Source organism: Zootoca vivipara, chromosome 12, assembly GCF_965207765.1.
Source record: "Zootoca vivipara chromosome 12, rZooViv2.hap1.1, whole genome shotgun sequence".
NCBI classification, from domain to species: domain Eukaryota; kingdom Metazoa; phylum Chordata; class Lepidosauria; order Squamata; family Lacertidae; genus Zootoca; species Zootoca vivipara.
In genome coordinates, this window is record NC_142595.1 from 52,480,207 (window position 1) to 52,502,823 (window position 22,617).

At 54.8% G+C, this 22,617-nt stretch overlaps 1 protein-coding gene across 1 annotated transcript; it reads left to right on the forward strand.

Moving 5' to 3' along the window:
* Positions 1–2,495: 2,495 nt before the first annotated feature.
* NYAP1 (neuronal tyrosine phosphorylated phosphoinositide-3-kinase adaptor 1) lies at positions 2,496–22,617 on the forward strand. The gene is made up of 6 exons (XM_035136367.3): positions 2,496–2,729; positions 13,828–14,120; positions 15,990–17,291; positions 17,878–18,090; positions 18,873–18,982; positions 20,822–22,617. The coding sequence occupies exons 1-6, from the start codon at positions 2,539–2,541 to the stop codon at positions 21,077–21,079; spliced, it is 2,367 nt and encodes a 788-aa protein (XP_034992258.3). The 5' UTR covers positions 2,496–2,538; the 3' UTR covers positions 21,080–22,617.

Genomic DNA, 22,617 nt, shown 5'->3' on the forward strand with positions numbered 1-22,617 from the left:
TGCCGCTCAGTGGAGACAATAGGAAACTAGATGGGCCAAGGATCTCAACTGGGGAAGGGCCATAGCTCAGCAGTAGAGTCCCTTCTTGGCACGCAGAAGGCCGCAGGTTCAGTCCTGGATGGCATCTCCAAGGAGGGATGGGAGAGGCTTCCCTGCCTGAAACTCCGGGGAGCCGCTGCTGCCAGTCAGTGTAGGCAATACTAAAGTAGATGGACCCCCTGCTTTGACTCAGTATAACAAAGTAGCTTCCCGTGATCCTAGATAACTCGCGCAAGTGAGACAGGCTTCTGGAGGAGAGGCACCCATGCCCAGTCTCCGAAGGCGTCTCTGGATACAGCTGGGAACGCCTCCCCAAACCCTGGAGAGCTGCTGCTGCCAGTCCGTGCCGGCGCTGATGAGGCTGAGCAGGCTGGAGTCAGTCTAAAGCTGCTCCCGGCGTCCCTCAGGCACACGATGGACGCGGGCTCTCCCTTCGGTTCGCGGCGCAAAGAGAAGCCGGGATCCGCGGTGGGAGCCCGACCCTTCTCATCCTCCTTGCCCTCAAGGTACCCCCACCCCCCGCGCGCCCTCCGCCCGGTTCGGCCTGATCCAGCAGCCAGGCTCTTGGGGTGCTCTCTGGCTTCCAGGTCCCCCGGGAGGACTTGGATACAGGCTGCAGCTTCCCCTCGCCCCCTCCTCCAGGGAGACGCCTGGCTGGGCCGCGGCGGGACGAGTCGTCCCGGTCTTCCTCGATGAGGGATGGCGCCTTGATCTTGCCCTTCGCTTGGAAGACGCACACGCTGGGCGGGGAAGGCAGCGGGTGTCCCTCGCGCCGGATCCTGCTCGGGCGTGGCAGGCGGGGCCTCCGTCCGCGCTGGAGAGGGGGGGGCGCGTTTGGAAGCTGCAAAAAGGGCGCGCCCCGTTTCCCTTCCCCCCTTCAGAATCTGCTGGGGCCGAGAAGGCGCTGAGGCCGCCTGTGCCCGACCCCCTGCACGCTCACACCTCCCCACACTCGCGCAGCTCTGCCCGCCTTTGAGATCTCTCTCTCCGAGAAGTGGGGGTCCCGCCCTCTCCCTCCCTCTTCCCCCCTCCCACCCCGCGCGCCGGGCGCGCTCCCCGGCTGGCTGGCTGGCTGGCTTGCTCTCGGGCTGCTGCTGCTGGGCGGAGGGATCCGCCGCCGCCGCGACGCTGCGTCAGCCGGAGCCGCGATGGGGAGGACGGAGCAGCCCTGAGGCCAGGTGAGCGGCGGCCAGAGGAGAGGGAGAGCCCCCACCCCAGCCAGCCAGCCCAACAGCCGCGCCTGCCTGCCTGCCTGCCTGCGCCCCCCTCCCCGCCCGCGATCCCGGCGTGGTCCTCTCCATCTTCCTCTCTCCCTCCCTCCGGCAACGTCGCCGCGGCAACGGGATGAGGCTGGGTTGGGCCAAGCGCGCAGGGATGCGGCGGGCGCAGGTGTCCTCCTAGCCCAGGCAGGTCGGGCGCACGGGAGGCGAGGGGCCTGCGGAGGATTGGAGCTGGAGGGGTGGGGTGGAAGGGAATGGGCGAGGTCTGGTTTGGAGGGGGGAGCTGGGAACCAGAGATACCCCCCCCCCTCCGCCGCCGCGTCGCCTCCTCTAAGGCCCTTCTTTCTCTCCCTCTCTCTTTGGGCCCCAGCAGCCGCGACCAGCAACCCGCCTTCCCTCCCGGCCGGGCGGCCGGCAAGCGAGGCCCGAGGCCGCATGGAGGGGCGCCCCGCTGAGCCCAGCCTGCCTCCCGGCGCCGAAGCAGGGGCCTGATCCATGCTGCGGGCGGAGGACATGCCCCAGCGAGCCTGCCCCGGCTGCCCTCCCAGATAGCCCCCTCCGCAAGGGGCGCCGGCGGCTCCAGCCCAGCAGGTACTTACCGTAGCCACCGCCTGGGGGGAGGGGGCTAGTCGTGAGAGGGTGGCTATTCGTGGGGTGTGACGCATACCCCGCCCGATAGGGGTCTCCCTTGCTTGCCTGCTCTCACCAATCTAGCTGAGCCCCCAACGGATTTTTCTTTCACACCCCACCGCAGGCAGAAGTGTCCCATCAGCAAATTCTTGGGCCTGAGAGGGGACCCAGGAGTCCGAGCTCTGGCCCACCTCTGTGGGGGCTGAGACTCTCTGGGTCTGGCTCTTCTCAGGGCCGCCCCCCCCCCCCTGCACTGGGCCTTGAGTTCCTCTGAAGCCCACAGGCTTAGATCTCCATAAGGACTGGGCCACAAATGGAGACGGTTGCCCCCCCCAGCAAAAAGAGATGCTGGTCGGCTAGTGGTCAGCAAGGCGCTCTGTAGCATTACTGAATGGTAAGACTCCCTGCATCTGAAACACTGGAGAACCACTGCTGCCAGTCAGTGCAGGCACACTCAGCTAGATGCACCTGCGTAAGCCAACTTCCTACATTCCTGAGCCCTGCCCACAACTCTTGAGACGGGTGGATCCACACACACATGCAGGAACACCTTTCTACCTGTCCCCCTCCCCCTAATATAGTCTCTCTCCCTCAGCAGAGCCCCCCCTTTCTGGGCACCCCCTCCCCACCGCCTGCCAGCCACCAGAAGATGAATGCAGGCCCCCCGGAAGCTTTGATCTCCGTGTTTCTGCAGTTCATTGAGGATCGTGGCCGCTGGGCCTACGGGGCCCTGAGCCAGACGTGCCACCCCCGGAAGCAGCTGTGCAACGAAATGAACCTTCTGTACCGCAAGAGCAAGGTGGAGTGGAAACAGAGCAAGGACGACGAGCCCAAGAAGAGGTAGGCGAGGGCTGGAGGGGTTGGCTTGGCCCCTGACGTGCTCCACAGGTGCTGAAAAGGCGATGGGGGGTATAGCATTAGGCAGGGGCCCAAACAAAGGTTGTCCCTTGAGTTCGCCCACCTGTGCTGGACAGCAAAGGGCACACTCGGAGGGATGGCACCACTGGAACTCCCTTCAGCTGGAGGCCTGGCAGAGTCCAACTCCTGAGAATCTTCCACAACAGTTGGAAGATCATTTCAGGCAGGCTGGGCTCTACAAGGAACTAGCTTGGATTTGAAGTGGCTCTCTAAAGGATGTTGTGGACAGCTAGGTTTTGAGGGCTGCAGGCCAAATAAACAGAATTTAAAACACAAAAAAGACCCAAGCCCAGAATGCCTTGCTCTGAGCCATGCCCAGAATAAACCCAATAAAAACTTTTGTGCTTTTAAATGTTTCAGTCACCTGAAAGTTTGAGGCTGCTATTTTTGTGAAGCGGTGCTGCGACGACGGCTTTTATTCCCATTTTTCTCAGATGACTCGCAAGGCCTGTTTTGATTCTGTTGTCACTGCTTCATGTTGTGGTTTTCCCTTTGGTTCTCTTTTACAAGTCCGATTTGAAAATAGGCCATATCAGCTGGCCTCTTGATATGCCAATTCCGATCTTGTAATGGACTTGTTTGACCTGATGCAAAAGCTTACTTGTGCGTTGGCTGTTTTTCTTGAGGTGTGTTTGATCCAGCCACTCAGGTCCTGAGATCATACATTGCTTATTATCTTCATTCCCAACATTGTTATGGTGATGTATAGCAGAAATGTATAGCAGAGGGGAGAAATAAGTTATCTGCTGTCCTTGATTGCTGCAAAACCTTGAGTAGAGGGAAGGGCCTTCGCTTAGGCGGAGAGCACCTGCTTGGCATGCAGAAGGTCCCAGGTTTGATCCCTGATGACATCTTCAAGTTAGGCTGGGAATAGCCCTTGTCTCAAACCCCGGAGAGAGGCTGCCAGCCAGTGTAGGCTATACTGAACTAAATGGATGAGGGAACGGAGAAGGCAGCACCGTTAAATCAAAGTGAGAACATCTTCCCAATTCCCAATTCTTCTTTTTCCTTCAGTGCTCCCAGGCATTTTTTCAAGAATGCTCTTCGCTCAATGAAACAGACTAGCTTGCTCTCCCCCAAGCTGGTGCCCTCCAGCATTTGGAGTACAACGTCCATCAGCCCCAACATCACATGGCCATGCTGGCTGGGGCTGATGAGAGTTGTAGGCCAAAATATCTGGAGGGCACCAGGTTGAGGAAAGCTGACGGCTTAGGGAGCTGGGTATGTTTAGCCTGGAGAAGAGAAGGTTAAGGGGCGATATGATAGCCATGTTCAAATATATGAAAGGATGTCATATGGAGGAGGGAGAAAGATTGTTTTCTGCTGCTCCAGAGAAGCGGACACGGAGCAATGGATTCAAACTACAAGGAAGAAGATTCCACCTAAGCATTAGGAAGAACTTCCTGACAGTAAGAGCTGTTCGGCAGTGGAATTTGCTACCAAGAAGTGTGGTGGAGTCTCCTTCTTTGGAGGTCTTTAAGCAGAGGCTTGACAGGCATATGTCAAGAATGTTTTGATGGTGTTTCCTGCTTGGCAGGGGATTGGACTGGATGGCCCTTGTGGTCTCTTCCAACTCTAGGATTCTATGATTCTATGATGCAGGGAGAGGGGTAGCAGAGGCAAGAGATCGTCAAGAGGCAGGGGCCTTGTGGGTTAAACTGTGGAGGAGGACCATCAAGAAGGTGAACTTGAGGGAGTTGGGGACGTTAAGCCTGGATAGGAGGAGACTTAAGAGATGACAGGATGGCCATCTTCAAATATATAAAGTCCTGTCCCCTGGAAGAAGGAGCAATCTTGTTTCCTGCTGCTCTGAGGGGCAGGACCCAAACAAATGGATTCAAACTGCAAGGAGATTCCGACCAAATGTCAGGAAGAACTTTCTGGTGGTAAGAGCCGTTCAACAGAGGAACAGACTCCCATCGGAGGTGGTGGACTCTCCTGCATTGGATGCTTTTAATAAGAGATACATAAGAATAAGCTGCTCATCGTGCGTTGTGGGGGGGGGGTTGGACTAGATGACCCTTGGTGCCCCTTGCAACTCTACAATTCTATGATTATATGGAGGAAAGAGCTTAGAGCAGGGGTCGGCAAGGTTTACCGGCCATGGGCCGGATCACTCCCACGGAGATCGTCAGTGGGCCGGACTGGCGCAGCATGATGCCAGAAATTGCGTCTCTGCATGTCCATGGTGCTAAAAATCGCTTCTGCACATGTCCAGACACCAAAAATTGCACCTGTGCAGAAGTGATTTCCGGCATCCGGACATGCACAGATGCAATTTCCGGTATCTGCATGTGCACAGACGCGATTTCTGGTGCCACACTGCGCTGGTTTAGTGCAGCGTGCAGGGGACTCGCCGTTCGGGGGCGGCTTGGGGGCCAGTAAAACGGTCTTTGTGGGCCGCATCCGGCCCTTGGGCCACTTAGAGAGTGATTCCCAGCAATGACTTTACTGTTCCTGGAACCCAGCAGCGCCTGGTGACGTCTTGCTGCCCTTGACCGGTTTTCTCAAGCACCAGCCACCTGGCCTTAAAGCCCCTTGGTTTGTCTCCCCTACACCCCACACCATTGTTATTTTGGAGACGCCCCGCTCTCTCCTGGCAGATGTTCTCCCCTCTGCCCCTAATCCGTGTGCCCTGGTGGAAGTTTCCCTGCCTGGACTAAGTGCTCTATATATAGCCCCTGGTGTTTTCCAAAGGCGTTTAAAAAGCCCAGGTTATCCTCAGATAATCTGGGGTGGGGGGGAGCGGATTCGCTGAATGGTGGGATGGTGAACGAGAGCCTGCCTTCCCCATCTGATGCAGAAAAGCTGCTCTAATGATTGGCTATTATTTGGAGGGGCAGATTGTCTGCGAGATCTCAGGCTCAGTGGCTCAGGCAGGACCCAGCAAGTAGTGCCAGGCAGTGGGGGCCTGTCCTCGCAGCATGAGGAGAGCCTGTTGGATCAGGCCAATTGCCCACCTAGTCCAGCATCCTGTTCTTACAGTGGCCAGGCAGGTGCCCATTACGGGAAACTCACAAGCAGGATTTGAGCACAAGAGCAACTCTCCTCTCCTGCAGATTCCAGCAACTTGTATTCAAGAGCATTGCTGCCTCCAGCTGTGGAAGCAGAGTACATGATACAGCATCCAAGTCAGTAGCCATCCTTGGCTCCTGTGGCAGCAAGTTCCATAGTTTAAATATGCACTGCATGAAGAAGGGCTTTATCTGCCCTTTGACTCTATCCCCCTTGTGTGTTGGTGGGTAAGAGGGGAAGCTTCCACAAGAGGGGCTGCCTTGCCTGGAATTCCTTGCGCATACAGTGAGAGGAGGCGGCTGGTTGAGGGAAGAGCGCTCTGCATATGTACAAAGGAATTTTAATTTTCACTTGTTAGACACTGGAAAACAGGTCCTGGGGCTAAAGCTCACTGAGTTCCGGGTCAAATCAAGCCTTTGCTGGCTTCAGCCTGCGACCGTGTGACTCAGGGGAGCATCAGCAAAAGCAGTTCCTTGAAGGGGCTTTGATTTCTGCTCCAGACGGATGATTCACAAGAACAGTTTTGACATGGCAGCTGACTTTTATGGACAGGCAGCATTTCTGCCATTCTGAAGAGAAAACATTTATGCAGTCCTTCCAGTTGCAAAGCACTGCACAATCTTGAACATGTTTGCTCCCACAGCAGCCCTGTGAGGTGGGCCACTACTGGTCCCATTTTACAGGCAAGGTCCTGAGACGTTTTTTTTTTTTTTTGGAGGGAGTGCGGTGGCAAATGACAGGTTGGGCCCATGTCCAAGGTGGGATCTGAACTCAGGTTGTATTCCACAGTACCTCTCAGCTTTAGGCCAGGCTAGTGCCTGCTTTTCTCAGTGGCTGTCACAAAATCATAGAATTTGTAGAGTTCCAACCAAAGCTCATCTAGTCCAACCCCCTGCAGTGCTGGAATCACAGCAAAATAATCTGTTTGACAACCTCCAGCGAAGGAGAGCCTACCATTTTCCGAGGCTGTCCGTTCCACGGTTGAATGGCTCTTACCTCCAGGAAGTTCTTCCTAACTTTTGGTTGGGATCTCCTTTCTTGCAACTTGAGTCTGTGGGTTCAGATGTCCCCGTTACGAAACTCCCTCCCAAACCCGGACCCGAGTGGTGGGGCGTGACATCAAGCAATTTCATCTCAACCAGCTTTGGCTCTAAGTTACAGAGTGGTGTGTTTTCCAAAACTCAGCAAGCCACAGTGGCTCAGGGCAGAAGAATGTGTGTAGCCACTGGAGGAGAGTGTACAAAAGCCTTCGTGGAAGCACAGCAAAGGCTAATCTAGTCCAACCTCCCGTTTCCCGCTGCAGTTTAACCAACTGCCTCTTCTGGGAACCCCACAGGCAAGAGCAGAGGCCTGGTGTTACTCCCCAGCAATTTCACATCCAGAGGCATGCTAATTTTGATCCCGGAGGTAGCTCAGTGGGGAGAGCAGCTGCTCTGCATGCAGAAGGTCCCAGGTCCTGTCCCTAATGGCATCTCCAGGTAGGGCCAGTAGACACCCCATTCTGGAACCTGGAGAGCCTCCGCTAGTCAGCATGGACAATTTTTTAGCAAGATGGGCTTGTGGTCTGACTCAGAATAAGGCAGCTTCCTATCATCCTAGATACTCATCATGGCAGCTAGTAGTGGCCAGTCACAGCCTCCGTTCAAAGTCTAACCCCTTCACAGTCCAAAGTTGGTGGCCACCTCTGCACCTTCTGGAAGCAAATTCCATAGTTTGACTAAGTACTTCCTCCTCTTCTTCCTGAATCTACGGTATCACTGTCAGGCTGGGTGTTGGGAGAAGGTCAGCAATAACTCCCAAGGCATCAGTGAAGTTAACTCTTTATTGAAAGAAACAAAACAGCTCAGGCCCAGTGAGCACAGCAACTCTTCCCAGTACTGTAGGTCTTGCCCCCAAATGAGGCAGTTGCCTTCCCAGAACTCTCCAAGTCCCCTTCTTCCCTGGTTCCTTCCCAAGCAATCTAAGGCTCCTTCATCTTGCCTCTCTTTGCTCCATCCTCTTCATACCTCTCTTGGTTCTGGTGGAGACCCCCTGGCTTCTCCAGCAGCCTGCCTTACCTGTCTCCTGGCCCTGCTCCTCTCCTGCTTCAGCTTCTGCCACTGAGTTTGGACTTCTCTCTGCCACAGCCTCTTCCTGCTTACTAACCTCTGTTGCCTCTTCAGCTTCCGACATCTTCTCTTTCCAGTCTTCTCCTGCTGACTACTCATTGTCTCCCACTACAATCCCTGAGCCTTCTTCCCTTGCAGGTTCCCCAGCAAGTCCATGATACCCAACATGCAGCTTCACTGGATGACCCCCATTGGGGTCAGCTATCACAAGGGAGGAAAACTTTCCCCCATCCACTTTCTCTGCATCAGGTATAATTTCCCATGCCATTCAGCTGGTCCTTTGCAAAGTGTGGCACCATTCATCCACGGTAGGTTTCTGCCACCAGTGTGACGGGGAGATCCTTGGGAGGCTGCTGTTAGCAAAGGAAGCCGGCACAAAATCCCATGGTTGGAAGGTGCCCCGGTGAGGACATCTTTCCCACCCTTCTCTCGCAGGGAAGGCAATCCTGAAGGAAAAGCACTCTGCTGTCCTGGGTCTGCCCCCACAAAGAAGGTATCCCCACAGGCTCGCTGAAAATCCTGCTCCCTTGCTTGCGTAATTCGGAAGTTCTGAGCATGGCCCATGGCCCAGTGCCTGATCTGTCCCCCTCCAGCAGGCTCACTCATCGATGCTGCTGCTCCAGCTGCCATTTAGAATTTCCCAGAATGCCTTGGAGCGCCCAACAAAGTGCTGCCCCAGTGCTTTGTGGGAAATTAGGTTAGCAGCTTGTAGCTTTCTGCCACCTGGTGAGGAGGGTCCGGAGCAGGTGTTGGCACCAGCAAGTCCTGCTGGAGCTCTGGCAAATGCCCAAAGATGCCAGCTGCTGAACACCTGGGTGAGGGGATGGATAAAGCTGCCTCTGCCTAGGATTTGTGTCGTGGTAACTTTTTTCAGAGGGTGAGCTCTTACTCACCCTCTTTTCTTGTCGTCTTGGATCCGACTCAGCCTAACCCCGTCCAAGTCCTGCCCTGTGCACCAAGCAAGCCAGCAAGCCCTGAGTCCCATTCCATTCTGCCCCCTTCAGCTTCTTGGACCTTCCTGAATTCCCATTTTGATCTGCCCTCTTCTCTTCTTCAGTTTGTTGAGGTGGCTCTGAGTGCTCATCCTGGCCTCCAAATGCATTCTCAAAGAGGCTGGGAGGGAGACCCCACCCACAGCTACCCTTGCAGCTGCCTCACTCCCCCTTGTCCCAAACAGAGCTAATGAAACCTGCTTGGGGTGGGGATTGTTCCCCCCCTCCCCTGGTTCACAGAAAGTGAAGGGTTAAAGGCACCAGCCGGCTGATGTTGCCTGGCTCCTGCAGGTCACCCAGACGCAGTTTCCATGGAAACTGCTGGGCCATCCGCCAGCATCCTGCTGCATCCTCATACTTTTGGTACCCAGGACCCTTCACTCCAGCGAATAAAACCAGGGAAGAGAGAGAGGAGATGCTGAAGGTCTGCCAGCGGGAGGCTGGGAGAGGTGTGGCCAGAAGGAAGTCAGGAGGAGGGTGGCTGAGGAAGGAGAAGGGTGGCGCATCTCTCCTGCATCGCGAGGAGCAAAGATGTCTGTGGTGGAATTGTGATGTCAATGGGCGGGTGGCTGTGGAGGAGGAAAAGCTGGGAGGATGAATGGCGATGAGCAGGGGGTGGAAGGTTTTGGGTTGTGCAGGGGAGGGAGTGATCTTCGAAAGGCAAAGCCCCAAGTGGTTTAGGGGGCAACGGGAGCCCGTCCCAGTCTGAAGCTCTGGAGTGCTGCTGCCAGTCAGCATAGAAGAGACTAAGCTTCCTGGAGCAATGGCTTAAGGTAGCAAGTTTGGCAGTTGCACAGAATTCTTAAGGGAACCTGCCCTGGAGATCAATTCCATGCAGTTCAATGGCTTGCTAGCTTCCTTCCCGAAACAAAAATGGTCCCAGTCGAAGGTATTCTGTGAATCATTCTCAGTCTGGCCTGTCTTCCTTTGGTACCGGTGCAGCCGCTGTAATAACTGTGGACTAACAATGTAGGAAGAGGCCTGCGTCTGGGCCAAACATTGCGGCTGACCTAGCTGTCTTAGGCTACGGGCTTAGGGCAGCTTTTGCCAACCGTGCCTGCTGGGGGCTGGTGGAAGTTGTGGTCCAAAACATCTGGAGCACACCACATTGGCGAAGAAGGCTAACTTAGGAGATGGGCAGGATGCAGGAAGGCAGTCTGTGGAGTGAGCAGATAAGGGGGGGACCATTCGGGAAGTTTTGAATTATGGTGCTGGAGGAGACTGTTGAGAGTCCCATGGACTGCAAGAAGATCAAACCTATCCATTCTTAAGGAAATCAGCCCTGAGTGCTCCCTGGAAGGACAGATCGTGAAGCTGAGGCTCCAATACTTTGGCCACCTCATGAGAAGAGAAGAATCCTTGGAAAAGACCCTGATGTTGGGAAAGATGGAGGGCACTAGGAGAAGGGGACGTCAGAGGACAAGATGGTTGGACAGTGTTCTCGAAGCTACGAACATGAGTTTGACCAAACTGCGGGAGGCAGTGCAAGACAGGAGTGCCTGACGTGCTATGGTCCATGGGGTCACGAAGAGTCGGACACGACTAAACGACTAAACAACAACATTCGGGAAGTAGGGTGGGGCAAAGGCAGATGGGCATGAAAGAAGCTCTTCCCTCTCTCTCCAGCTCCTTTCTCGCTTGGCTGTGGAGATTGCTGCAGGCAGGCAGGCAGGCACTCTCTCCTTCTTCCGTCTCACCCAGATCTGGTGTGATGACTGGAGGGTGGAATCTGGCGATGCCAGACTGGCTGGGCCTCAGCCAACGTCTCTCCGTCTCCGAAAGCCAGGGAGCAGCTGAGGGTTTGTTTACTCGCCCAGCATCTGCTGTTGGCACGTGCCCTGTCTTCTCTCCTGTCTTCTCTCCGCCACTGTGCCAAGACACAGAGAGACAGAGACAGAGAGGGAGGAAGGGGCCTGCGGGAAGGGGCTGCTCATTGGGGATGAAGGGGCATTCGGGAGAAGCCACTCCCAGCCCTTGGCTCTTTGCCAGCTGCAGCTGACACACTGCAGCACATTTCTCTGCTGCCGGCAAGTGCGATGTGTATGTTGCTGTGCAGGGGGAGGGGGAGGAAATGCCTTTTTTAAAAAAATGTGGTACATGGAGGCAGGGTTGGTGGAGGGAAATGCTAGCCGTGATGCTCTCCCTCCGCGCTATGTATCATTTGCTAGAAATCAGGGGTGGTGTTGTGCTCAGGTTCTCTCCAGAATATCCTTCGCTTTGTGGAAAGGTTGCAGCATTTGGGGTTTTATATTGGGGGGTGGGGTGAATAAGGGTGTATAAATGACAAGAGGTGTGTATATATTAATGCATGGATACAGTGGTTTGCCAGAAACAGCTTTGTCATGCTGGCCACATGACCTGAAAGCTATACGTCAGCTCCCTCGGCCAATAATGCGAGATGAGCGCGTAACCCCAGAGTCGGTCACGACTGAACCTAATGGTCAGGGGTCCCTTTACCTTTACAGTGGATATAAAGCCTTTTTTTTGCCTCTCATAAGATGTAGTGATGGCCACAATAGGTATGTTCTCTCACTGGGGACACCCTTTTGGAAGAATGTGGGGAGGGAATCATAGTGTTTTGGGGCATTGTTTTCTCTGGTACGAGAACTTCAATCATGATAAGTTCAGTTCCTGACACAGCTTTGGCCCACTTGAAGGTCTCCAGGTGTTTTAAACTACAACTCCCGTCAGCCCTCGGGAGTCCAAAACATCTGTGCTAGCAAAGGTAGGGTCACACACACGGCTTCCCGGCAGTGAGAATGTCAACACACAGCACATCCTAGGGTTTGGCTCCCTTTAGAGGAGTGAGCATGAGCCTCTGTTGGAGCCTGGCGTGTCAGAGGAGTGGAGAGCTTCAGTGGAGGCAAAGGGAGCAGGTGTTTCCACAAGGCAAGGGGACAGAACAGCCCCCCCCCCCTTTGAAGAAACACTGCAGCCCTCGGGCCCTTTTTGTTCAGAGAAAGAGGCAGGAATGGGCCACCAACCTGGATGGCTTTAAAAGAGGATTAGACAAATTCATGGAGGATACGGCTATCAATGGCTATTAGCCACGATGGCTGTGCTCGGCCTACAAAGTTGGAGGCAGCAATGCTTCTGGATACCAGTTGTTGGAAACTTCAGGGGGAGGCGACTGCCTCAGGCAGCAGGATCCACAGGGCGGCAGATCTGGTCTCCTAGGAAGGCATTGCCTCTGCTGCTCCCGACTGCAGCACATCCCTCGGAGACCACATCGGCCTCCTCCATAGTAGCCTGCCCCCAATATTGCCTCTACAGCAGCCTCTTAGCGAATAGGGGGAGCTGCTGGTCTCCTCCCACCCCTAGGGAGGAAATGGCAGGGAGCAGGGCCCCCGCTCTGGGGGTCTCCTGGGCTCTGCAGGCACCCGACGTAATCAGAGCAGGCCCCTTCCCCCTGCAATGATTGCCTTTTATTCCCACTTCAACTGTCAGGTGAGGTTGGTTGGATTCCCGCCTTGTTCCCCGTGTAGATCTCCACTCACCCCTTCTTCCCTGGTGAGAGAAGGACACCATTTTGTGCTGCGGCTCAGGTGTCAAAACGTCTTGGGCCAGCCCGGACCTTTCTGGCACCTGGCTGGCCACTGTGAGAACGGGATGCTGGACTAGATGGGCCACGGGCCTGATCCAGCAGGCTCCCCGTGTGCTTTCACTTGCTCGGCTCTCCTGGTTTCAGACAACGGACATTCCCAGCCCCACTGGGAGATGCTGGGGACCCAACCTAGACCTTCTGCATGAGCAACAGCTGTTTCTCTCTCACGCACAGAGATGTTCAGGTTTCTGCACACCATTCTCCTCCATTGAGGGCCATTCTGGGCTATCTCCTTCACAAAGAAACAGTCAGGTGGCTTCCCTTGCAGGCATCCTGAGGGGAGGAGTTCTTCTAAGGTCAGACAGGTGCCACAAGGTGTTGCTTAAGGCAAACCCCAGAAGAACAGAAGCTTATGGTGGGTGTGGGGCCAACTGAGGAGGGGGCAGCCTTGCAGCTTCAAGCCAGAGCTGTGACAATCTCCCTCCTCGATGCAAAACTGCCACATGACACCAGCTCTTTCCTCCACCCCCACATCACTTTTATTGTGGATGTGTGGTGATTTGTCCTCATGCTTGCATTATAAACAATTATCAGAAGTCCCACATTGGGGGGCATTTTTGTCCATAAAAATTCTTCTTTGGCAATCACTCGCAGCCGAGTAAGATTGTCTTCCATAAACACGGTTTTAACAATGAGTCCATAAGTGATTGTGGAGGCTAATTCTGGACCCACACGTCCTTCCACAGTGGGGACATTGGTTCCCGGGTGGGAGTTGATCATGGTGCGGATTTGGCAAGCGTGAATAAACTAGGAATAACAATACAGTTTGGCGCCTGCAAAACTATCAGGGTGGACATTCGGTTTCATTTCCAACCGATGCAAGCTCCGTGAGTTCCCGTTGGAATCTTATTAACTATTTATGCCTAAAACGTCCCGGTTTATTCTTTTTTTTTTGTCTCAGTTTTGTTGGTACAGGAGTTGCCCCCTCCATATGGCAAAAACGCAGTAACATTGGGAGAAGCATCACAGCTAATAAAGCAGAATGATGTGTGGACACAGTCCAGGATAAATCCACCTCTAATGCACTCTTCACTCTTCTTGCATCAATAACATGGATTATTTCAAGACTAGAATTACTAGTCTACTGATATTTTAACTTTTTGAAAGCCTTACATTGCCATTACCTATTTCTCTTACCGATAATACCGTTTTAGTTCCCCCCACCAATCAAGTGGTGTATAAAATTTTGAAATAAATAAGTAAGCCCTGGTGCAGATGAGGTTGTGTGTGTGTGTGTGTTTCCCTCCCAACCACCCGTTCATGAACTTTGTCCTCACCCCTTTCCGCTTCTCCCTCCACAGTTCGGCCAAGGAGCCCAGCGTGGGGAAGGTACGGGACGTGGCCTCTTTCCGCCGCCACTTCAGGATGGGGTTCATGACCATGCCGGCCTCGCAGGAGCACGCCCCGCACCCCTGCGCCAGCAGCATGGCGCCCCGCTCCCTCTCCTGCCACTCAGTGGGTAGCGTGGACAACAGCTCAGGGGATGCAGCCGCAGGGTCCCGGAAGCCGCCAGCAAAGCCCAAGCGCCACCCCAGCACCAAGCTCAGCGCCGAGGCCAAGTCCGCCCTGGATCCGGCAGGGAGCAAGAGAGGAAGTAAGGAGGAGGACAGGGCTGCCCTAGGAAGCAGACCCAGAATGTGCCGGGGGGGGGCAGGGTGGCATTTAGGGAGGTGGGGCCGTGTTGCTCGGAGAAGTTGTCAAGCAGGCCAGACTGACTCGCCACCCCTGGGGCCCAAGCTGCCTGCTGGACTTACAAAACCAGTCAACAGTGGGGGGAGGCGTGGGGGGGGGGAGAAAACACGGCAGCTGGGGTTACCCAAGCAGAAGACAAAGCGATGGACCCCATTGCCTCACCTCAAGAAGGATATTATAGAATTGGAAAAGGTTCAGAAAAGGAACACGAATGGAGGGGACGGAGGGACTCCTCTGAGGCAAGGAAAAGGGGAGGAAGAGGTGACATGATAGATTATAAAATGATCCCTAGCATGGAGAAAGCGGACAGAGAAAGGTTTTCCTCGCTCTCTCGTAACACCCAATGAAGATGCATGTTGGAAGATTCAGTGCAGATAAAAGAAAGCCCTCCCCTCCCCACAGTGTGTAAACTTTGGAACTCTCTGCCACAGGAGGCAGGGGTGGCCACTAACTGGGGTGGCTTTAAAAGGTAAAGGGACCCCTGACCATTAGGTCCAGTCGTGACCGACTCTGGGGTTGCGCGCTCATCTCGCATTATTGGCCGAGGGAGCCGGTGTATAGCTTCCAGGTCATGTGGCCAGCATCACAAAGCCGCTTCTGGCAAACCAGAGCAGCACATGGAAACGCTGTTTACCTTCCTGCTGTAGCGGTTCCTATTTATCTACTTCTTGCATTTTACGTGCTTTCGAACTGCTAGGTTGGCAGGAGCTGGGACTGAGCAACGGGAGCTCACCCCGTCACAGGGATTTGAACCACCGACCTTCTGATCAGCAAGCCCTAGGCTCAGAGGACGGGACAAATCCATGGAGGAGGAGAGCGCTATCCATGGCTTCTAGCCACAATGGCTCTGCTCTGCCTTCACAGCTGGAAGCAGCAATGCTTATGATTACCAGTTGCTCGAAACGCCAGGAGGGGAGAGTGTTGCTCTTGTGCTCAAATCTTGCTTCCTGGTTTTCCATTGAGGCTGCTGGACTAGATGGGCCATTGGCCTGATCCAGCAGGCTCTTCTAATGATAACTGTGTTCTCCCACCACCATAGGAGGCTGCACGCCTCTGAATGCTGCTCGCTGGGAATTGCAGGGAAAAAAGAGCACCTCTGTCAGGCTCAAATCCTGCTTCTGAGAACAGGATGCTGAACTAGCTGGGCCTTGGGCCTTGTCTTTTGTTGTGAGCTATCTCAACTGGGGTGGGGAAATGCAAACAAGCTGCGGTGAGCGCCTGGGTGAACCTGCCTCAGTTCCCCAGGTGAGAGCTGGGGCAGTTTCACCAGGCACCTTGCGGCCAGAGGCCAATGCAGCTTGTTTTTTCAACAGCGCAGTTTATCGGCAAACAGCAAAGTTTCGCTGGCGATACACCACAATGTTGAAAAGCTGATATCGTCCAGCGCTAGTGGGCCCCTGGGAGAAGCATCAGGGGGACTGGGTGCTCCGCCCCCCCACCTGCATTTCTTAAGGCTGCCTGGGAAGCTGCCCATCAGTCCCAGCTCAGTTTGCACCCGGACGCCACCTCTCCTCCTTGTTCTTTTTGCAGCACATGGAATCTCCCAGAGAATCCTTGGAGCTGTAGTTTGTTAAGGGTGCTGGGAATTGTTAGCTCCATGAGGAGTAAACTACCATTCCCTGGCAGAAGCTTTCAATGTACGGTGTGTACACAACTGGAGTATTGCACGTGGGTCCTGGAACGGAGCCCCCTGCCTCCTTATTCGGCCACCATTTGTCTTGCTTTTAATGCATGCCCCTTTTCCTCCTTTGCTGTTGCTTTTCTCCACCAGCTTCCCATAAGTCAAGCGCAGAGAGCCGAGAATCAGGGCGCAAGGTCCCCCCGCAGAAGCCAAAACGCAGCCCCAACACCCACTTATCTGTCTCGTTCGACGAGACGTATTCAGGTCGACTTCCAGGCCCCGTTGCAGCCGGGGCAATGCAGCGCTACGGCCGCGCCTTCTCCCACAGCCAGGCAAAGGGCTCTGACGCCGAGGAGGACGAGCCTGTGTACATCGAGATGGTCGGGGACATTTTCCGGGGACCCGGCCTCCCATCCCAAGCGCCCCCCACAGCAGACGAGGACTCTGACGAGAGCGAAGCCATTTATGAGGAGATGAAATACCCGCTCCCTGAAGAAGGTGGGGGGGAGTCCCGCCCCAATGGGGCCCCGGCCTCCCCGCGCCACCGCCCTGTGAAACGGGAGGCCGCCAAGGCAGCAGCGCCACCGCCAGGCACCAAGACGTCCCCCTGTGAGATCCCTCCGCCCTTCCCCAATCTCCTGCAGCATCGCCCCCCCCTGCTGGCATTCCCCCAGGGGAAGAAGGGGTACAAACCCACAGGTCAGGATGGCTCTAAGCTGCCAGTCCCCTGCCACAGCAAGGAGGCGCCCTCCGCCCCCATGACCCCGCAGGTCCCCAGTCATCACCACCACCAACACCACCACCCACGGAGCGGCGAGAGCACCGCCCTGGGCCCCTCTGGCCGTGCCCGCAGCCACTCCACACCGCTCCCTCCGCAGCCCACAGGGCAGAGCAAATCAGAGAAGGAGCTCCCCAACTCCCACAGCATGATCTGCCCACCGGCCAAGCAGGCCCCCGTGCCAGTGCTACCCGCGGCCTCCGTCCCATCTATGCTGCCGGTGAAAGAGAAGCCGGCTGTTTCCTACACCATGGTCTACTCGGCGGTCAAGGTCACCACGCACTCCGCTCCGGCCGAGCAGAAGACGGAGAAGGAGATCTCGGTGCTGCACGGCCTGCTGTGCGCCCGCCCCTCCACCGTGCCATCCTGCAAGCAGGTGCAACGGGCGTGCACGCTGCCCGACCCTCCACCCCTGGGCATGGTCTGGACGTACCCTGCGCCGTGTGTGGGCATGAAGCGCCCGCCAGCATATGAGAGCGTCAAGAACGTGGGCACCAAGGCTTCATCGGCGGTCAAGATCCAGTTGCAGGACCGGGCATTCACCAGCATCGCCTGCTCCCACGTCCTGTCCAGTGAGGAGTGTGGCCGGCCCCCGTTGGGAGAGGAGGAGCCCTTTGGATGGGTCCTGCAAAGGAGGATGGGCTACGCCAGCCAGAAGGGGAAAGAGCCGGAGAGTGAGTGTGGCCCAGAGGCACCAACCCTTGGGTGGGGTAGGTGGGGACAGGGAGACAGTTCTGGCTGGTATTCTAGGGGTTGCGAGGACGAAGGGTTTACCGGTCTGCCTGAGGGTGGATGAAGCTTCTCTCCTGGGGAAGGTGCTGCCTTTGGCCTGGGGTCACCCGCAGGCTGGCACTAAACCGGTGAGGAGGAGTGTGGTGAGGAAGAGCAGCCAAAGTGCCTGGAGGGGCTGCCCTTCTATTGGGGAGTGTGGCAGAGTTTTTTCATCCCTTTTGGGCCCAGCTGCCAGCACTGGGAGGGAGGGGGTGGGTTTCCTCCCTAGGGGACCCTTTTTCCAACCAGTTGCAGAACGAACAAGGCTTCCCGTCTAACAAGAAGCCGATCCAGAGAGTTTGGGGTTACGGCGGCATGCCTCCCTGCCCAGCCTTCCTAAGGCTGAGTCCTGAGGCTCCAGTGGTCCCTGGGGATGCACATTATCCATGCTTACTACCCTCCTACGCTGGCTTACCCTGTCTGGCTTTCCCACCTACTTGTGCCCTTCCCTGCTTCCCTCCTTGAGCTCTTCTTTCCCTGACTTTTCAGAGGCTGCAGAAGCCCCCCAAGGATGGGACAGTGGGGGTGGTGCTCCACCGAAAATGGAAAAGGAAGAGAAGGCCCACCAGCCGCCGGTTGTCCTGCAGTCGGGCATCCCTGTCCGCGCCCCGGGGCCAGAGGGCCTGGCTGCCAAGATGCCAGCGGGGAGGACAAATTTGCCCGTTCCCTGCCAGACCTTCCCTGCCTGTCATCGTAATGGAGGTGAGGCTGCCGTTGCCGGGGGTGGGGCCGGGGTGGGGGGCTTGCAGGGCACAGCCTTCCCCGGCCTTGCTTTTGCGGGGTGGGGGTTGTGAGGGATCCCTCTTTGTTCTCTGCCTCGTTTTGGCTGCAGAACTTGTATGCGATGCAGCTGCAAAAGAAAGGAGCAGGTGACCTTCAAATGAGGACAGACTGCAGCAAGCAAGTGCGGGATGCAGAGGAGAGAGAGGAAAACACACACACACAGAGAGAGAGAGAGAGAGAGAGAGAGAGATGTTTGTTCACTTGTTCATCATGCCAGGCTCTTTTCTGCTGGGGGCTATTCCCAGGGGTCCCTCTTTCCCCCTGAAATCCTGCTTTGCTGTTGGGGTTGAGGGGGAACAGAGGGTGCTGCCTCATACGGAGTCAGTGTGACCATTGGTCCACCAACTCAGTACTGTCTTACACTGACTGGGAGGGACTTGCCCAGGATTCAAGCAGGGAGTCTCTCCCAGCCCTACCTAGAGAGGCCATCGGGGATTGAACCTGGGACCTTCTGCATGCAAAGCAGGTGCCCTCTCGCTGAGCTACAAACATTCCCCAAGGAAGGAAGAGGGGGACTCCATTATCTTTGCTTTATTCAGTGTACAAGGCTGTTGCTCCCTTTCAGACATGTTCCTGGCACGCCTCCTCTTAGAGAGAAAGACAGGCAACATCAGGGCTAGCCATTATAGGGTGGGAGGGAATGCTTAGTGGGGGGCCATTGCTCAATAGTCTGTTTCCTGCTCTCCCCTCGCACACCCCAGATTTCACAGGGGGCTACCTTCTGGGCCGCTCGGCATCCACCTCTGGCGTCCGACATGCCGTGATTCAGGCGCAGAGACCGTGCAGCCACGCTCGGGACCCAGCCAGCCTGGTATGTTGGAAGTGAAGGCCGGTGGGGTGGGGGTTGAGTGGTTGGAAAGAATTGGGGCCTAGTGGCTTAGACTGAGGGATTCTGTTTGTGCGCACACACCTGCGGTTCTCCGGAAACAGAAAGGAAGCCTGTTGTATCAGGGACATGGCAGCAGGATATCAGATCCTGGGTGACACTGGGTGGCGCCATCTTCATTTTTAAGGGCTGGCCAAAACCTTTCCTTTTTAACTCAGATTTTTGGCCTGTAATTTGAAGGATTTAGAGTATCTGCGGCCTCCTTTAGAGGATCAGGATCAGTAAGATCTGCCCGTTATTTGTATAGTGAAGGTTTATAAAGTTTTTATGGGTTCTGCTGATTGGTTAGAGTTTATTATTGTGCTTGTAATACACTTTGGGTCATTTTCTTGAGGAAAGCAACAAATGAATATTAACAAATAGCAACGGCACTTAATTTTATAAATGCATCTCCTTTCCCAGATTTTGTGGGGGAAACAAATAGCTGCAAAATTACTTGCGCTGTTTTGGTGTGCATAGGAGTAACATAAGACATGAACTGTTGTGACATGAGCAGACACTGACCCAGCCATTGCCACCCGAGGCTCTTCTACATGAGCCGCCTCCAAGGGAGGTCCAGAGGGTGGTGAGAAGAGAACAGCCTTTATAGCAGTGGCTCCCTCTTTGTGGAATGCTCTCTCCAAGGAGTCCTGTGTGGCGCCATTTTTGTCTATATTTAGGTGCCAAAAAACCTGTCCTTCCCACCTGGGCTTTTGGCACTTAATTGGAAGGGTTTGGGGTATTTGTGGCCTCTTTGTGGGGCAGGATTTGAAGGAGCCATCGGTTACCTGTGTCAGGGTGGTTTTTAAAAAGTTTTTTTCTTGGTTGTGCTCATTGTAATTGGTCTGAGTGATTGTATTGTTTCTGTAAGTTGCTTTGAGTCACTTTCACGAGGAACGCAACAAAATAGTAGTAGTAATAATAATAATAATAATAATAATAATAATAATTCATAGGCTAAAAAAGGTGAGGTAGGATGTAAAGTATCCCACTCGGCTTTTGAGGTTTCCCCCTTGTTCTGCTGCTTCACCAACACCACAAATTTAAACAGGTCATAGGCAGGTGACATGCCAAGGTGGGCTCATAATCTATCTTGCCAAGGCTCCCAGCATTGCTGCCTGAGATCCTTTAACTTTGTATTGTGATTTTATCTTGTGAACCACCCTGAGACCTGCGGGTATAGGGCAGTATACTACTACTACTACTACTACTACTACTACTAATAATAATAATAATAATAATAATAATAATAATAATAGGGATCCCGTCTCTTAGAACAGCCCCGCGTCAGCCGGATCAGACCATGGGGAGCGCCAGTCTAGTCCAGCATCCTTTTCTCAGGGTGGCCAAACAGATGCCCCCAAAGGGAAGCCGTCGTGGTTTATTTTTAGACAGGAGGGGATGTGGAGTGAAGTGCTTCCATTAGTGCAAAGATTTTCGGCTGCACAGAGGAACTTCCTCTCCTCCCCGCTAATCTGTTCTAGGTCCCCCACCCCCACCCCACCATGCTCCAGAGCATATTTGGGGAGGGCAACAGATCCAACTGCTTGTGTGTTAGAGCAGCCTTTGCCAACCTGCTGCTCCCCAGGTCACTTTGAACTAAATCTCATGGTCTGATGGGACTACAGCCGGGTGGGGCTAATGGGATAGCTCAAGGCACCTGGCAGGCCCCAGGTTGGCAAAGGCTGCATCAGAGGGAGGAGGACAGCCTTGCTGGGGAAACTTTTTCTCCTCCTGCCCACCTCCAGTGACAATGTCCTGCCAACCCCCCTTTTTCCCTTGCAGGCCTTGCAGCACGCACAGCTGCCGGTGTCGGGGGGCCCCCAGAGCTCCCGCGAGAGGGATGGGAAGCTGCTGGAGGTCATTGAGCGCAAGCGGTGCGTCTGCAAGGAGATCAAAGCACGGCACCGTCCAGAGCGCAGCCTGTGCAAGCAGGAGAGCATGCCCATTCTGCCCAGCTGGCGGAGGAACACGGAGAACCGCAAATCCGGGACGCCACCCTGCCGCCGCCAGCAGACGGTGCTGTGGGACACGGCTATATGACAGTGAGTGGGGGCTGAGCCCCAAGGAACCTGTGCCTTGTGCTGGCCGAGCTGAACACGTCGTCGTCGTTGCAGGGCTGACTGCTGGCAGCATGGTGCCCTGCCTGCCCCCGGGGGCCCTTCTGGCCTGGGACTAACCAGAGACTGCCTGGGCTGCCTGGGGGCGAGCTCCCTGCTGAGCTATGACTTCTGGCGAAGGAGAGGGGGGTTTCTCCTTGACGATATCATGGATGAAAAAGAGATAGGGATGGATGCTGGAAATGCCAGGCAAGACACACCCATCCTGGTGGAGAGCCAGCCACCGCCGCCGCTGCTGCTGCTGCTACTGTTGCTGTTGCCTCCCTCCGAGGGATCCCTGCATCAATGGCCACAGACACACCGCAGAGGCAGCTGCATATCAGAGCCGAGCAAAAGGTTGCCTGTTTGGAACAGCTGCCCCCACCCCCCACGCCAGAGCCAGCTGCATCTATGCCAACTGACTGACATCTAAGACACCAACACTCGCCTTTCTTAGGAGGTTGTGGGCAGGGGGGGGGGGCAGGTGTAGCCGTGCTGTGATTGTGTGTGTCGGGCGAAAAGACAGCCGCCGCCTCCTCCTTTTGCCAAAAGATGATGTGGTTAAAAGTGCCAGGCGCACTTCCAATCGCTCACACGGTTTTTTCCCCTTCCATCTCTGAAAATGCCACTTGGGAGTGGATGTTGGGGAGGGGGGAGGGAGAGGGAGGGAGGGAGGGCTGCAACTTCACATTGGGTGGGGGGGGGGGCTGACTAGAGGTGCCTGAAATTTCTCCTGCTTTTCCTGAACAATTTGGGAGGAAAGAGGGAGGGGAGAAAGTGGCTGAGCTCCCAAACCTGTTGTGCTGAGTTTTTTTGGTTAGCCAGTTTCTGGAGAGAAAGCGAGAGAGAATCGTGGAATTGTAGAGTTGGAAGGGACCCCCAAGGGTCATCTAGTCCAACCCCCTGCAATGAGAGAGAGAAAAGAACAAAGGTGCCATCTTGTTCCACCCTGATGCTTTGGGTTGTCATGACCTTTGACAATCCTGTAATATTTTTACACAATTATTTAGGCCAGGGATAGGTTAAAAAAATTCATAGCAAAGCTAAATAAATCACAGAGCTGGGCCTTGTCTCTTTACACACATGGAGACTCTTGTCTGTTGTCAGTTCTCAGCTCTCTTTTTTTTAAAAAAGGTATGACATCCCCCCCCCAATTCGCTCACGAAAATGAAATGAAATACGCAAAATCAAGCCACTTCCAGCCTGGCATTCGAATTATAAAAACACAGCTTTCTAATCCATTAGATCTGAGAAAAGGGAACAGACTTTTGGTGGAAAATTCACTTCTTCAGATCTCCCCATAACCCCACCAAAAAACTCCGAATCTAATGTTTCCTCAAGTAGCAAAAACGTTTAATAGTTGCAGATGTGACCTGCGATAGTGTACTTCTATCCCCACCTTTTTCATTTCTGATACTTTTCAGATCCAGCAGGTTGGGTTGATTTTAGCGACTAAAGACATTAAAATGGACCTTGCCCAGC

Bases quoted from the DNA above. Each gene is read 5' to 3' on its own strand.
- NYAP1 (XM_035136367.3), top strand. From the start codon at position 2,539: ATGAATGCAGGCCCCCCGGAAGCTTTGATCTCCGTGTTTCTGCAGTTC. The intron at 14,121-15,989 runs GTAAGGAGGAGG...TTTCTCCACCAG, and splicing joins GGCAGGGAGCAAGAGAGGAA to CTTCCCATAAGTCAAGCGCA. The intron at 18,091-18,872 runs GTGAGGCTGCCG...CGCACACCCCAG, and splicing joins TGCCTGTCATCGTAATGGAG to ATTTCACAGGGGGCTACCTT.